This window comes from Sander lucioperca, chromosome 15, assembly GCF_008315115.2.
Source record: "Sander lucioperca isolate FBNREF2018 chromosome 15, SLUC_FBN_1.2, whole genome shotgun sequence".
NCBI lineage: Eukaryota > Metazoa > Chordata > Actinopteri > Perciformes > Percidae > Sander > Sander lucioperca.
The window spans coordinates 24,830,411-24,847,230 of NC_050187.1; the positions used below are offsets into that span (position 1 = coordinate 24,830,411).

Genomic DNA, 16,820 nt, shown 5'->3' on the forward strand with positions numbered 1-16,820 from the left:
CACAATTGTGAGAACCGTGTAAGCACACCTTTAATGGCATTTACAAAGGCATACAGATAATATATTGTAAACCTTCAAGCTACAGCTCTGTGAGGTTGTACTGACCGACCTACAGGCTGACATTGCCATCCCTAGAGAATCATTTAAAGATTTTTTTTTTTGGCATTTTAGGCATTTATTGATAGGACAGCTTAGACATGAAGACATGAAGGGGGAGAGAGAGGGACAACAACATGCAGCAAAGGGATCGATCAAGAATCGAGGACTGAGCCTCTGTACATGGGGCGCGTGCTCTACCAGGTGAGCTACCCAGGCACCCCTAGAGCATCATTTAAAATCATCTGTTAGCACTTTTAGAACAGCAATTTTGTCTCAATCCAGCACTGTCACACAAAGTCTTGGTCCATGCCTTCGTCACATCCCGAATTGACTACTGTAATGCTGCTTTCTGGCATTCTTACCAAACTGCTTACCAGGCTTCAAATCATCAAAAAAAATCCGCTGCCTGAATCATTACCGACCACATCACCCCCATTCTCATCCAGCTACACTGGCTCCCTGTTCAATACCGGATTGATTACAAAAACCTTTTTGCTCAGTTTCAAAGCCCTCCACAACTTAACCCCAACCTACATCTCTGACCTCCTCCAAGAATTCACTCCCTCCTGCTCTCTGCACTCCTCCTCTGCTGGTCTCCTAACTACCCCCACTGCACGCCTCAGCACCATGGGTGCTAGGGCTTTCAGCTGCACTGCTCCCAGGCTCTGGAACTCCCTGCCCTCCACATTTGTCAGTCTGACACCATAACATAATTCAAATCCCACCTCAAAACTCACCTGTTTAAACTTCCTTACTCACTATAATAATAATAATAATAATAATAATAATAATAATAATAATAATAATAACTTTATTTATATAGCACCTTTAAAAACAAAGTTTACAAAGTGCTTTGACAGAAAAGCAAGGCAAAATTGGTCAGTACAATAACAGCTAAACAGTGGGGCCAAAAAAAAACAGGTAATGGCAAGACAAAATAAGCATACAAGATACAGATCAAAAGGAACAACAAAATGAGACGATAAAAAGGGAATAAAAAAGTAAAAAGTAAAAATCCTATCTGCTGCGTTCTGAACCAGTTGGAGGCGAGAGAGTGACCTATGATTGATGCCAGAAAGGAGGGAGTTACAGTAGTCGAGTCTGGAGAAGATAAATGCATGAATTACTTTTTCCAGGTCCAGGAGTGTGAGAGCATGGATTTGATTCTGGAGATGGTTCTAAATTGAAGGAAACAGGACAGGACGACTTTTTTGATGTGAGGATGAAATGTTAAATCTGAGTCAAATACCACTTCCAAATTTCTGGCAGTGGGCTTCATTTTGGCAGACAGGGGACCAAGGTTAATTTGCGACGATTTGTGCTGAACGGTGTCTAATTGAAGGCATGGTTGGTTTAAAGAACAAGCGGAGAGAAAAGCATGAACCTGAGTTGTGTCTGATCATGGTTAAATGTAAAATGAAATGGAATAAAAACAGATATTTTGTTTCACCGCAGGAACTCAACCCACACCTGCAAATTCAGTCAATGTCATTTAAATGCAGCAAAAAGACAACAGCCAACAGTTGTTTGTGTATGAAACTTTCGTTTGATATCTGGGCACTCCGGTCAGTTTGGAAAGAATGCCCACAATGCACAAAGGGTCCTTGATGGCAAGAGTTTTTCAGTGGGAGGGATGAACTTTTGTGGCCTTGACATGCAATGGGTCTATTTTGTCTTTTTTTTTTTTTTTTAAAAAGCTGAGGCATTAGTGTACACTTCAGCGCTGTCAAAGAGCATGGCTGAAATCTGCAACAGGACTGTTTGAAGGAAGCGAAAACTGTATTGGTTAAAAAGTAAAAAGGGAAAAAAGAACAAACACAACCTAACAAAAAAGAAAAAGCTGAAACGTAGAAGGCATAAAGGGCCTTTTGTTAAGCTATGGGCTGTTATAGGATTATCATATAATTTTGTTCTCTCCCATTTGCCTGAAGGCACAAAAGAAAAAAACACATAAGGATGTTTTGTCATAATACAAAGTTGGCTTCCTACGGCACAAGAATAAGGTTATTTCTGTTGCTTGTGAAAGACATTATGGAACACGCTTAATCACAACAGAAAATCAAATATGTGTTGAAAATGTACAATGACAAATGGAACCAGAAGAGGTGAAGCCTTGACGTTGTTTACATAATGTGCCTTTTATGCAACTGATGCATTGGTGGAGACTGGAAGGAATCAGCTTCCCTGACACACTTCATTACACCGAGCTACACTTTATCCCTGAGGTCAAGGAAGCCAGCTGTTTATGATGCAGAGCCTGGTGTTGCTCTTATCATCAACAAATAAAGGATTCTTTTTTTAAAGAATATAATAATAATTGTCTAGATAAGTGTAATATACAGTAGATAATAATTCTTTGTATGTAGTGCTACAGTGTGATGCCTGGGGCTATGTGCAAGAAGGTACTCTATCTTTTCTAGGATCTCTTTCTATAGACTAACACACCATCAGCAAATTGATGACACAGCAGCCCAGAAAAACACAGGCTTATCACTCTACATTCAGAAATCTATCAGCTCACTCCTATTCTACATGTTCGATAAGGATGGCCTTGGTATCGCAATCATGTATCTAATGAATGTGTAAATGAAATGTCCTTTTTCAACTTGTTCATTCTGACAGTATTTAATGTCGGTATGAGTTTTAAATATCAGATTTAAAAAATAATTGAATGAGATGATATTTCCAATCTCTGAAATCTCTTTTTCTATAGGCAGTTATAGGATCCATTACATTAGATGGAGATAGACAGACTGAGTGCTCTGATGATCATAGATCAGCACAGTGTCTTGTCATAGTCAAAGTACATCAGCAAATCGGATTATGGCTGAGGGGAAAAACATGCCTTGATAGTGCAGACAGGATTCCAGTCCAAAATAGGAATGTAACTTATTTAAAAGGTAAATAATATCTCACTGTCTGACTTTCAGTGCATCAGCCAATGTGTCATTTGTTTTATTCTCACATGTTGAATGTGTAGACAAATATGATAAAAGCATCACAGCACTTGATAAACCATCTCAATGTACCTTGCAGCCTAATTTTTGTTATGACTAAATATATAATAATAACACAGCCATATCTGCACACAAATCAATGTAACAAGTTCACTGCTCTTGGTTTATAACAGCTATGTTTATAGACTTACTGCTTTTTCCTACTGGGATAAAACAATAGCTTTACATGTAACTGAATGTTATCAAACTTGAGAGGGGAGTTTGAGGTTTGTGACAAACATAGATTTTGATAATATTACAGTATTTTCAGTAGAACTGCAGCTTAATTTATCATGATTTGGTGATTGGGTTAAAATCACCTGCACTGACTCATATACAGTATGGCAGGCAAGCAGCTCTCAGTTCTTTTGGTCTATCTTTTTTTAATGCAACCTGAGCTGAATCAAGTAGTCGATTAATCAAAAGAAAAAAAAAGAAAAATGTTTTATGCAAAACTGAAATTAACTGTTTTTCCTGCTTTTCTTAGTCTTACAGTATATGACTGTAAAAAAATACTACATTTTGGACTGTTGGTTAGGAATACTTGAGGGACATTTTTCCACTTTTTTCTGACATGTAGGACCAAACAATCAAGAAAAAAAAATAATAATCAAAACTCTACAAGTAGGCTAATACATTCACATGATGAACATAATTATAATCTAGGCATGTGTGACTAACCTAAACAAAACATTATGTTACAACCATTGTAGATGGCTCCATAATGTGACAAATCATGAAATCAACTTTCCTAGAGAAGGACATGTCACAATGTTGTACTTCCTGCCCTTTTCATGCAAGACAGAAAGGCTATGACAAGATCACACTGAGAACCTGACCTGAGCTCCTGTGCTGTTTAAATTACATCATCTCATTTCCGCTCTTTGATTATCACTGATCTGACAGCATGAGTTGAAAGTGATGTGATGTTTAAAACCTAAAATCTGTGCTTATGAAGGTTTAGCTATGATGGAAAAGGTGATGGGAGAAGTACAGTTGGAATAAAGATTCAAGTTTTTTTTCTGAACAGTGCAATAATCCCTATCATTATAAATTAAAAATGCATACTTATACTATTTTAATGTCTAGCGTTGTGTGTAATCTTATACTAACTATACTAACTAATGACTATTTTTAACCCTGTTTCTTAAGAATTCCATATTCAGGTCTACAATTCAAACTTAAGCTCCACACCAATGGTTAAGTGCATTCCCAGAAGTGTTTTTATTTAATTTGATTAGACCTCTCCTCGGGACAATGTGAATGTGTATACACTGTACTTGACTGACAATTCCCTGACTCTCCTGTTACGTATAAAGGCGCAACACCTTTATGGTTCTTTTAGGTGTACAGGCTTGGGCTACCTCAGCATATCCACAGGATATTCTCCAACAAAACTAAAACCGAAAAGTTGTCTTATCAGCCAGACCAACTGACAGCACCAATGTTGGTCTGCAGTGCCCGTTATTGAACCTCAATACTTTTTCAGTATTGACCAAAATATGTCAATTAAACCATCTCAAAACCTGTCAAATACCAAAAGCTGGCATCTAAATGTCAGAGAAATGATCTGGTATACTTATTCTTTGATCAGTTCCTCATTTCAATTGAAATGTTAACAATTTTAAACTGTTTTGTTTAGGAAAGGTTATTGTACAGTATGGTTGCTTATGTTTGGACAGCATCTAGATTTCAGAACTGTTGCTTCTGTTGTTGAATAAAAACAGGGCTTTGTAGAAAAACATTAATGAAAACATATTCAAATATATATACAAATATTGTTTTGCATTGATTCATGTACTGTAAGAGCACTAGAATTGAACAATGTCACACAATATAAACTTGTTTAGCAAAGTAAAGACAAGGCAACTCAAGTTTGAGAAATACAGAATACATTTATCATAGGTAACATGTTAAATTACTCATTACCAAACAAAAATACATAATCTGAATTAAAGTGAGTGAACTGCTGCAGCTGTTTCTCCCAACTCATGTCTTAAGTTTAAATTCAACATTCACTATCTCTTTAAATACTAAGTGCCAACACAGATTTATAGACAACACTTTTGTCTCTAGGCAGTGGTGTGGGTCACTGTGATACTACTTCAAGGCAGGCACCATGAGTATTTGAAAGACAGAAAAAGAAAGACAGATAGCGAGACAGCTAGTCAGACAGACAAGATAGATAGATAGACAAACAGATGCTCTTCCACGGTGGTATTTTAATCGATCCAACTCAATGCTGAGCGTGCACTCTCTACAAAGAGTGCCAATGTCAGAAAGAAATCCAAGGACAGATCTCTGTAAATGTGAAACAGCATGTCACATACATTCACATGGAGCACTGCAACTGGCAGTAGAGTCCAACATGTGGGGTGGAAACATTAATGGTTTTAGTGGGTGTCTGTATTCCCTTGAGGGCTTGCTTTACGATACACTTCATCAACTCCACTGTACGGAAAATAAAACAGATTTACGCTCTCTTCTAGATTGCACTCTCACAAGTAGTAAAAAAGATTAGCCAGCAGTGGCAAAGCATCATCTAAGAAATGCCAATGCAGGAACATGTATTCTCTTCATCTTTCTGCCCTACTGTCTTGCCAATCACTCCTCAATCCAGTCCTTTGCCTTTTGCCAAATGTGGGTCAGGAAATGTCTAGTCCACAGGGGCGTCATGGTGAGAATAATGAAACAGAAATGGAGAACATCTGAGAATATATTGAGTACTGTTGGGACACACCCGTCATTCTCTGGTGCCACAAATGAGCCAATTAGGCTTAGACTTGTCTCTTTGCGAGGATGCTAATGGTGAATGCGGCAATGAGATCTTGTTTTTCCCGATAATTTCTACTGAACTTTGATTTATTTTTTGGCAGTGTGCATGTACAGTGTGTGTGTGTGTTTATGTGCGTGTGTATGTGCATGCATATACGTGGGAGTGGTGATGTTCTTTTATCTTAGTTTCTACTCTGTGTATTCTTTTCTGCGTATGAATTCCTAGTGTTAAAACAGCTTTACTTCAGCCTGATATACCCCTGACACTGGAGATGCTTTTGGAGCATTAACATTTAAATGAAAGACATGACAAATGTCATGTTTATGAGATACATTTGGAAATCAACTGCTCTTATTCTTCCCAACTCACCATAGTCACTCTCATAAAAGATGATGAACTTCTGCCAGTGTAGTTCTGAGACGAGGGTGAGCAGGACGTCGTTGATTCGAACAGGTGGACGGGCAGCCAAGGTGTAGCTCTCTCCGTCTGGGCTGGGGTTGAGCTGGCAGGCAGTGCGGGGTGCACCATCGCCATTTCTCTGGATGAAGAGGTGGGGAATGTGCATTGCATCTGTCAGAGACTGCAGGGCACTTGCGGCTGCGCAGCCCGTGGATGTGACCAGAGCGAGGATACCCTGGTTCATCAGCTCACATGCTGGACAGAAGAAAGAATAAATAGAAGGGAAGGTGGATGAAACGAAAAGAGTAAAGGAAGAGGGGCGGAGACAAGGATTTGGAGAAAGGAAAAAAGGATGAAGAACACACAAGTATTTAAAAGGGATAGAGGAGGAAGAAAGAAAAAGCAGATATATGGAGAAAAGATGGGGTCGGGAAAAGAGAAGAGGAGAAGGAATAAGGTAAAACATGGTTAGAAATGCATTTTAAGTTAATTTAAATTGTAATAAATGCCAACAACGTTTTCTTTTCAAAAATCTTTCAGGTTTTAAGAGTGTTGTACTGCACATTTTTCAAAAAAGTGTGCTCAACTGATCTTAAGAATTCAAAATGGTTCTTTGTGCATCCTATGAGCCTCTGCAGTGGAGAACAGATCACAGAAAGGAGGGGGTTGGTACTGAGGTTGTATTATAATGTGTAGATGAGAGAGTCGGGGGGGGGGGGCATCATCTAATCCCTGTCCCCAGACAAAATCGAGACAGCTGACTAAAGTGAAAATGCTTGGTTAAGTCAACAGTCACTCGAAAACAGCAGATGAATCAGGGAGCTAGAGTCAGTGAGGTTCTCAGCAAAAGCATGGAACAGCAAGTCACATAAAAAACAGGAATATTTTAACTGGATACAAAAAGTTAGATGCAAAATTATGCCTCCCATGAGTTTCTGCTAAATATTGTCCCACGCATTCATTATCTCTCTTTCACCTACACATGGTCAAAAATCTGGAGATGCAGATGTATGCTTGTAATGTCTGTGGTTGGTCTTAATGTCCCTACATTTTTATGTACACATGTAATTTGGACACAATCTGTTTTAGATCCTCTTAGGGCAGGCCAGCATGTCTGCTGGAAGAAAATGGCAAATATTTTTAAAGACGAAAATGCCATCTTCGACATTATTAATATGTCTGAAATTGACGAGAAAAGCTGTTTCATCTAAGTGGTGGTAAATATTTATTGAGAATGGGTAGACTTAAGCGTAAGTTATCTTATCTTAAGTTGCAGTGATTTGACATATTAGGCACTCGTTATTTGCTTTTTAAATTATCTGACAGTTGATCAATGACTAAAGACCAAAAAAGATGATTCATTTTTCCCAAATGGCAATATCTTTAGTGCATAGTAGAGATGGCTGAGTTTGTTTTACTATCACTGTAAAGAATACACATTTTAGGCACTTTACTTGCAACACAATTCCATACCTCTCTCTTTAATACAGTTATGTGTAGTGTAAAAGTAACATACAGTTCACAGGTTCTTTTACTTTTTAATACAGTTGGTTTTCAAATCTTCAAGTACTAGCTGTGCATCGAATCAGGCAATTTTTACAAGATACAAGACTTATTCTAAAGCAATATTACTTTCTCAGTTGAAACCACGGTTAGATTATTCTCATGTTTCTTCGAGGAAAAATACACATTCATAAATGTTGACACTATATACTCTTGACCTACCCTTCTTGTGGAGTAAATACACCATAAAGTAAAAACGTGTTTAGGAAGAAGAATAAGATATGCCTTTATTCATCCCGCAAGGGGAAATTCACATTTTCACAGTGTTTGCATCGTCTCTAAGGTTAAAAGATGCAAAACACAGAAATAGGCAATTAGCTAAAAAGAGATAGTGATGTGAAACCAATGCAAAACAGTTTTAATGAAGAATAATGAATTTCCATTTAATTTTAGGCTCTATCTCTGCTATGAGCTGCATAATCATCTATTACAGGGATGTCTAATTTCGCATGTGACACAGGACAGGCTACTGCAAAATGCTGCTTAAAATTCAAGTCACCATTACTCACACAGCAGGGCTCTTATAATTTCAGCATACACAGCTGAGCATATTGTTCAAAACAGCAATTGAATGTTCTCTCACTGCTTTTCATAATACCACCTAATTATAAAGTCTACTTCAATATCTGCAAAATGTAGCACAAAACAACAGCACTGCAGTTCATGATGATACCATATAAATCCTTGATATCAAGTGTTTTGAGAAGCACAACAAGGACTGCACATTACGAATATATCATAAACAAATGCAGGTAAGATTCCATTAAGTTAAATCCACCATTATACAAGAGGAAGGCGTAGAGGAAGAGGTTAAGAAAAAGGAGGGTGGTTTTGGAGAAAAGGCATTGGGAGTGAGGCAAGAGGCCTGAGGAGGAGGGGTAAGGAGGGGGAGAGAGGGAAGGATGATAAGAGGGAGTGTTCTCTGAATGTAGCCATACTGGGCTGTGTGTGTGTGTGTGTGTGTGTGTGTGTGTGTGTGTGTGTGAATGTATGGCAGAAAGGGGGAGGACTATTAATGTGACAAATGACAATTTCATCTGCTGACTGCAAGCACAGGAGTACATTAAAGCTCTGTAAATCATGAGTATAGGGGCAACTAAATAACATGCTGAGGAGGAGCAGGATGTAGGAATGTCAGACACCTAAGGTAGATGCACTGTACACTGTATACTGTGGGGTATAACAAGGATGAGAGTGCAAACAAAATCGAGGAGTTATTTGTAGCTTTTTGCTTGAAAGGAAGGAAAGTGCAAGAAATACGTATTCACAGCAGGAAGAGAGAGTGTGTGTGTGTGTGTGTGTGTGTGTGTGTGTGTGTGTGTGTGTGTGTGTGAGTAGGCATACATGGTTTACGAAACCAATTTTCAGGTTTACTCACCAGCATTACAAGACCAATCGGGTTAAGGAACCAATTTTGATGGTCTCGTAAACATAAAACTTTATAATGTTATAATTATTGAATATTAATTGTATAAGTCATTATGAATATATGTGTGATTACATAGGTCCTAGTGTTATCAGTTAATATAGTTGTTCTACTTTTATGGCCCACCCCCTGCCTTTCTGACGTTCATACATATTGGTCTCACAAGGCAGGATGGGTTTGTAAGACCAAGACGTGTGTGTCCAACAGCGACACCACAGGCTGCAAGAGGCATTGCAAGTTATACACATTTCCGCGAAAATATACACAATGACGCGCCAATTTTACACACAAGGCGGGAACTTCGGCGGGCTTGCAGTGTGGACCAGCCGGGACCAGCGAGTGGGATGAACTTCGAAAAGTAAGACTTTCATATTTTATATTTTATACATATATGACTATTATTTTTCTTATTGCTGCTCTTATATTCTATCTTATCTTATCTTATTGCCAGCATTTAATGTTCATGCTGGTTGTTAGCTAACAGATTAAACTACACACTGTACAAATGCTTATTTTGTTTTTTTATTTCATAAAATGTGTGTAAGCTTTCACTGGATCCTCTGTCAGCTAGCTAAACAGCGGCAGCTTCTGAAAGAGTATAATCCATTTTGGTTAGTGATGAAGAGACTGACGGTGTTATAGCAATATCAGGGATTGTCCTGCTTAGAAATATCTTTGCAGCTTATGTCTGTGTCTCTGTGTGAACGCGGATTTTTTTTTTACCGTCAAAGGAAAATAATAAGCGTTAACATGATTGAGACAGAAATAGCGCTTCAAATCCTGTCTGTGTTTTTAAGCCGTTTAATAAGACGATCTTGAACGCAACGTTTGACTTCCAGTAGTTCCCTCTCCTGGCCTGAACACACTCCGCTGTGAAACTAGGTTTGTGGGAGGGGGGCAATTTGTTTTTGTTTTTTTAAACAAACGCATTGTCCATTTTGTGTCATGTAAGAACGTGTCTCCCGTTGTTTGCATCACGTCTGTTACAGCCGGACCGAAGCTCGTGTGTAAACGGCTTTAGCACTGCAGCTAGCTGGTAAGCTAATTCTGTCATCACAGTTACTCTCAGTCAGGTTTTCAACGAAGCAATTAGCTAGCTTTTTGTTGCGGTTTGGCTGCTGACTTTCGGACGCTTTGTTGTAGATGGCTTTCATTTGAGGGGTAGGTTGTGTTGTTTGCATAAAATATAGTTGCTATTGCTTATTGTTGTTGGTGAGTAGGAGTCTTGTCCGTGTCGATCGTTGTGGTTTCCTTAGTCGGACTAGCATGCCTGGCCGGCGTCCCTGCTTCTGCTTCCTCCCCGCCCTCCTGGCTTCACGCGGCCGACAACAATTCCTGCTACAACTGAATTCCCACGGGACTGGGACACTTAGCGATACTACAGCTAGCCGTCTAAAACACTATTTTACTGTACAGGACCCAAACATAATTTGGTCCGTTTCCATGTAGCATAGTCACTAATATGGTCAGAACCACTACAGTGCTCATTTACCTATTTTTGAGGGGGAAATAAAATAAAAATTTTCGCGTTGTGAAGGCTTTAATGGTCTTCTGGAAGACATCCACCAGACCAGCGGGCGCTCGTTGGATTGTTGTCGGCCGCGTGAAGCCAGGAGGGCGGGGAGGAAGCAGAAGCAGGGACGCTGGCTGGGCATGCTAGTCCGGCTAAGGAAACCACAACGATATACACGGACAAGACTCATCAACGCCAGATGGATTGCACACTAAATGGATATTTATGTTACAAATACACACAGGACTGCAGCGTGATGATTATTACGGAGCCTGGCTGAACACACTCACTCATCCCAGACGGCAGCTAGCAGCTAACAGGGTATGTGCATTTCAACAATGGCTAAGTTGCTAAACGCATCTTGTCACGTAAGGGACCTGTTTATGTTGCACAGACATTTTAATAGCATTTTGAGTCTGTTAAGAGGCACAAAGGCACTCTTTAGCTTATGCCCCCATAACTGCCGTTTTAGCTAACGGGAGCTCTGGGCATTAGCTACAGAAGTTCCATGTTGCTAGCACTAATTCGGCTCGTGGTTTTTGCTATAGACAGTACTCAAAAAAGTATAGCTAATAACTAATTCAGATCAGCTGCTCTGGAACTGATACTCAGAGTTCAGGTTTAGACTCTTGTTGAAGTTTGTCTAGTTTGTTGAACCTCCTGTCTGGAATATCCCTCTGGTCTAAGATTGAAGCAAATGTCAACATTGCTTTTCCCTTAACTGCCTGATGGAAGCTGGAAGCAAACTTCAGCATCGTCTAGCTTAAGCTGTGTCGGTGCCTAGCATAATTACCTTTTTAGGCCACAGCTAAAATGAGTTCTAATAATGCTGTATATTTGTAAGGACTGACTTGACATGATATTTTGCAGTGAGGCGAGGCAGACTAGACCCCATTTGTGATGCACAACATCACATAAGACTGAAGAAGGAGAAAGCGTTGTGTGTCTGGAGATACATCGGCCCCATCAAAGGTAAGTTTTTGCTTTAAAGCCCATGTTGCAGGGTTTATTTTCTAATGAATTTGCGCAATTTGCTTGTTGGTAATAAACATTTAAACTGTTACCCAACAACATAAAATACAATAGATATCACAAAACGGAATAAAATACGAAAAGGTAGTGTCGGTACACGATCCGTTCTGCCTGCACGATCCGTTCTGCACATGCGCAAAATGTTCGCGCATGCGCGGTTGTACGAGGATTTACGACACTGCACGATCTGTTCCACGCTTCCGGTCGACAGCCAAGCTAACGTTAGTTTAGCTAACAGCTAATTCGGCTAACCGCTAGCTGAGACAGCATGTAATAACTTTAAAAGACCCTCAAAATAAAACTTGAAAATAAACGTTGACATATATAACAAACACCTAACATATATAACAGCTGTTACGTCAGTTCTACTTTACTTGTGCTCATTTAAAATACAATCACTCAATACTTGTCTTTATTGTTATTACTGTGAAGTCTTAATTTAGCTGTAGCTGCTTTTCCCATTACGTTTGAGTTAACGTTATTTTAGACTGAATCTAGCTGTCAGCTAGCGGTTAGCCGAATTAGCTGTTAGCTAAACTAACGTTAGCTTCCCGGTGGAGGCTAGCCATAGGCTAGCGTGGAACAGATCGTGCAGGTCGTATGGATACGTAAAACAGTATTATCTTGCGCATGTGCAGAACGGATCGTGCAGGCAGAACGGATCGTGTACCGACAGGTAGTACTATTTTACAGCGGTTTGCAATGATTCTCTTTTCCCCCACAATGCACTGCATTACGTCACGTTGGGGAGACGACACAAAAGCCCCGTCTCTGTTCACTGTCTGTGGTCTCGTTCCGTGCCACTGGTCTCTGTTCACTGTCTATGGGCTCGTCTGTGCCACTTGTGTTGCAAAATATGGCTTTTGGTCTCGACCGAGTCCATGTGGTTTTATTATGTGTATAATAATATTGGAGGGAAAGTGAAACACAGCTTGGACGGGGATGCTGTTCGGCTTTTCACAAGTTTAGACAGCTAGCTACGCTAACGTTAGCGCAACAGAGTTAGCCTAGACTTCTAGCTAGGTAAATATTACGACTGCCTTCTGAGTTTCCTATATCTGCATCCACGTTGTCAACATAAGACATGTTGTGTTAGTGCTCCTTTTGTACCATAATGTTATTGAATGAAATGTTAAGCTTCGCTCCTACAAGATGGGTGGGTTTTTATTACGTTACATGCAAAGCTAACTGGCTATAGTTAGCCTGTATGTATGCTAGCGGAATTAGCTAACGTTGCGTAACCAGCCAGCAACTTCGGCAATCGGCAGTAGTTTCGGTGAGCTAACCACGACAGTATTGTCGCCCACAATCAACCTCTGCTGCTAAAAGCAGTCAACCTGCAGTGATGTTTGAAATGGAGACACGTGGATGTGTTAGCTGTCGTGGTTAGGTCTGTCACGATAACAAATTTTGCTGGATGATAAATTGTCCCAGAAATTATTGCGATAAACGATAATATTGTCGTTCTGACACCATTTTCATCTAATATAATGATAATGACATAATGCAGGTACACCTTTTCAAAGATCAATAAACTTTTATTTCTAAAGAATATTTAACACTGGAACTGGAAGACATTTTAAATATCCACAATATGTCTTTGATCTCCTTTAGTCGTCTTTCACGCTGTTGTACAGTTGTGGAATTGCCGTTTGTGACCCGTATGTTCTCCCAGGTAATTCATACTGGCTGTCAAATGTTTGCAGCATTAGTCGAGTGTTTGTGATAGAGTACAGACTCTGTACTGCATTTAACAATTATTTATTAAACACTAAATATTAAATAATACATTATATCTATCTATTTCTATGTGACTATCTGCCACATTGCGAGTAAATGTTTGTACCAAAATAGTTCTGTTTTTTAGTCTTCATTTTGGCGAAGGTGCAGCTATACTTTCTTCTGCTCCTCTGCAGTCTGCAGGTCGGAGCTTTGCGGGGGGGGGGCGACGCACGCACGCACACGCGTGCGCGCACAAACAGACACCAGCCACCACGTCACTTCTGTTTACTGATAGCTAGCGTTTACCTTAGGCTAATTTATTAGCTAGTAAGTGGCGATTTTTGACAAGCAGGTAACGGAGTCTCAGTTCACCGTCCGGGAGCCTCTGACACACTGACAGCTGTAGGCTTGTACCGGTTAATGTTCTGTGCATTGTCGGACACATACAGCAACTTTCCTGAAACCGCTTGCAAGACTGACAAGTCCACAGTGGCGTTTATGTCCGAGCCTGTCTCCACCGCCTCCACCTGCAGGTTGTCAACTGTGTGGTTTGGAATGAAAGGGAGAAAACCGGACGCCGAGTAACAAGGGGGATATCGCTCATATGCGTCTTCTTTTTTTTGATAGCGCCTTAACGGCAAAGTGCTGCGGAAAACCCAGCTCCAACTACTCGCATTTTCTGTCTCTCTCTCTCTCTCTCTCCGCCAGGAGTCCCGCCTCCACACAAAGACCATGCGACTCACAAGAGGGTTCACTCCTCGATACGCTAAGGAACCGAGAGTGGTCCTCCAGTCTCTTTGGTAGAGAGAGAGAGAGAGAGAGAGAGAGAGAGCGAGAGAGCGAGACAGACAAGGAAAACAAACAAGCATGCAAATGGAAATTATCGCGGCCGGAAAAATTATCGAGCTAATTTTTTTTATCGTGCGATTAATTGATTTATTGACTATCGTGACAGGCCTAGTCGTGGTTAGCTCGCCGAAACTACTGCCGAAGTTGCTGACTGGCTACGCAACGTTAGCTAATTCCACTAGCATACGTACAGGCTAACTATAGACAGTTAACTTTGTGTGTAATGTAACAAAAACCCACCCATCTCGTAGGAGCGAAGCTTAACATGTCATTCAATAAAATGATGGTACAAAAGGAGCACTAACGCCACATGTCTTATGTTGAAAAAGTGGACGCAGATATAGGAAACTCCGATGGCAGTCGTAATATTTACCTAGCCGTGAAGGCTAACGCTGTTGCGCTAAGTTGATGCTTGCCATCCAAGTAATGAATAAACACTAGGCAAATATATTGCATAAAAAAAACAATAATACCAACAATGACAAAAACTGGCCTTTAACACTATTTGGAGACATTTTTAACAATGATATACATATGTTGAGTGCTTTATGTACCCATTAATCAACAGTGGTGGTTAACCTGCCACATGGGCTTTAAACCCTGTGTGTACTTGCGTACTGTAAGTGCTTGATTTGAGATTCGGTGATGTCTGATGTTTTGTGTCTCAAAGCCCCCAAATCACAATAAGATGTGATCTTATTAATTTCCTTTTTTTCAGTTTTTGGTCAGTTTTTGGTCAGTTTTAGTAGTTTTTGGTCAATTGTGGTCATGTTTTGCACACAGCAGCCGTGTCTTCCACAGTCTTGCTCAAAGAGGTTTGTCAGTACACTGTGTCAGTGTAGATTCAAACACAGGAAGTGCTTTAAAATGACCTGAAACAATGCTAAATACTGCTTCTGTATATGACTAAGATTCAGTATAGTGTGTGTGTTCTTTGTGTTTGCATGATCATGGTGTTTGAGACCAGTGTTTGGCATATGAGGACAACAGTGAGACAGTGTGAACTAATACTTTAGTACAAAGACTTGTGTGTGTTTGTGTGTGGCCCAGTAATGGTTTATAAGGACAGCGTGAAGCATACAGGGTCATACAGTAAAATACAGTATGTCACATCACCGTTTTGCATGATTTTAAATATTGGCTTATGACAAAGCAGTTTTAGGATCAAATTTCACAATGTTTTCATCTAGTTATGCCTTTTTTCATCAAGGAAAAACAGTAAATATTGTGAATGTGTACAGTAATGTTGAGATGATATTTGAGTGAGTTGGCAGATCTTATGAATTTCACCTTCTTTCCTCATGATTGTAATTTTTTATCATAATTTCAATTTTCATCTAATAATTTCACTTTTTTATTACGCTCGTTTTCATTAAATGTTATTTATTTATTTATAGGAAGAGGTGTGTTGGCATTGGAGCCAATTCGTAAAGGCTCCCATATCACAATAAGCTTGAATTTTGTTAATTTCCTTTTTCTTTTTCAGTTTTTGGTCAGTTTTAGGTCAGTTTTTGGTCCGTTTTAGGTCAGTTTTTTGTCCGTTTTAGGTCAGTTTTTGGTCAGTTTTAGTAGTTTTTGGTCAGTTTTAGTAGTTTTTGGTCAATTGTGGTCATGTTTTGCACACAGCAGCCGTGTCTCCCACAGTCTTGCTCAAAGAGGTTTGTCAGTACACTGTGTCAGTGTAGATTCAAACACAGGAAGTGCTTTAAAATGACCTGAAACAATGCTAAATACTAGGGATGTCCCGATCAGGTTTTTTTGCCCTCGAGTCCAAGTCAGAGTCATTTGATTTTGAGTATATACAGATACCGAGTCCAGATTCAATACTTCTATAATAATTCAACTTCATAATACCTCCAGACCTCAGACATACTCGTGCTTTCCGCTTCGAGCTGCGTTTCGTGTTCTACTTTGCCGGCATTTAACCAATAGCATCTCTGCAACAAAGTGATGTCATGCCGCACGCGTTGCTGTTTCTGTGTGGAGTCAAAAGGGTCTAACTCTGGGCCACCGCATAACTATAGATGTGTTAAAAAATAATGTGAATATATATACATATATATCCCAGTCCTAATCGGGAGGTAACGTCCGATTCCGATCGAGTCTGAAACCACGTGATCGGGCCCGATTTCCGATCACGTGATCGGATCTGGACATCCCTACTAGATACTGCTGCTGTATATGACTAAGATTCAGTATAGTGTGTGTGTTCTTTGTGTTTGCATGATCATGGTGTTTGAGACCAGTGTTTGGCATATGAGGACAACAGTGAGACAGTGTGAACTAATACTTTAGTACAAAGACTTGTGTGTGTTTGTGTGTGGCCCAGTAATGGTTTATAAGGACAGCGTGAAGCATACAGGGTCATACAGTAAAATACAGTATGTCACATCACCGTTTTGCATGATTTTAAATATTGGCTTATGACAAAGCAGTTTTAGGATC

At 39.8% G+C, this 16,820-nt stretch overlaps 1 protein-coding gene across 2 annotated transcripts in view; it reads right to left on the reverse strand.

Annotated features, from left to right (window-relative positions):
- Window positions 1-16,820, reverse strand: part of grid1a (glutamate receptor, ionotropic, delta 1a) — a 289,882-nt gene that overhangs the window by 98,850 nt on the left and 174,212 nt on the right. For both annotated transcript variants that reach the window (XM_031308223.2, XM_031308230.2), the window contains exon 3: window positions 6,241-6,525. In XM_031308223.2, the coding sequence (XP_031164083.1) occupies window positions 6,241-6,525 (285 nt within the window). The remainder of the gene's footprint in view (window positions 1-6,240; window positions 6,526-16,820) is intronic.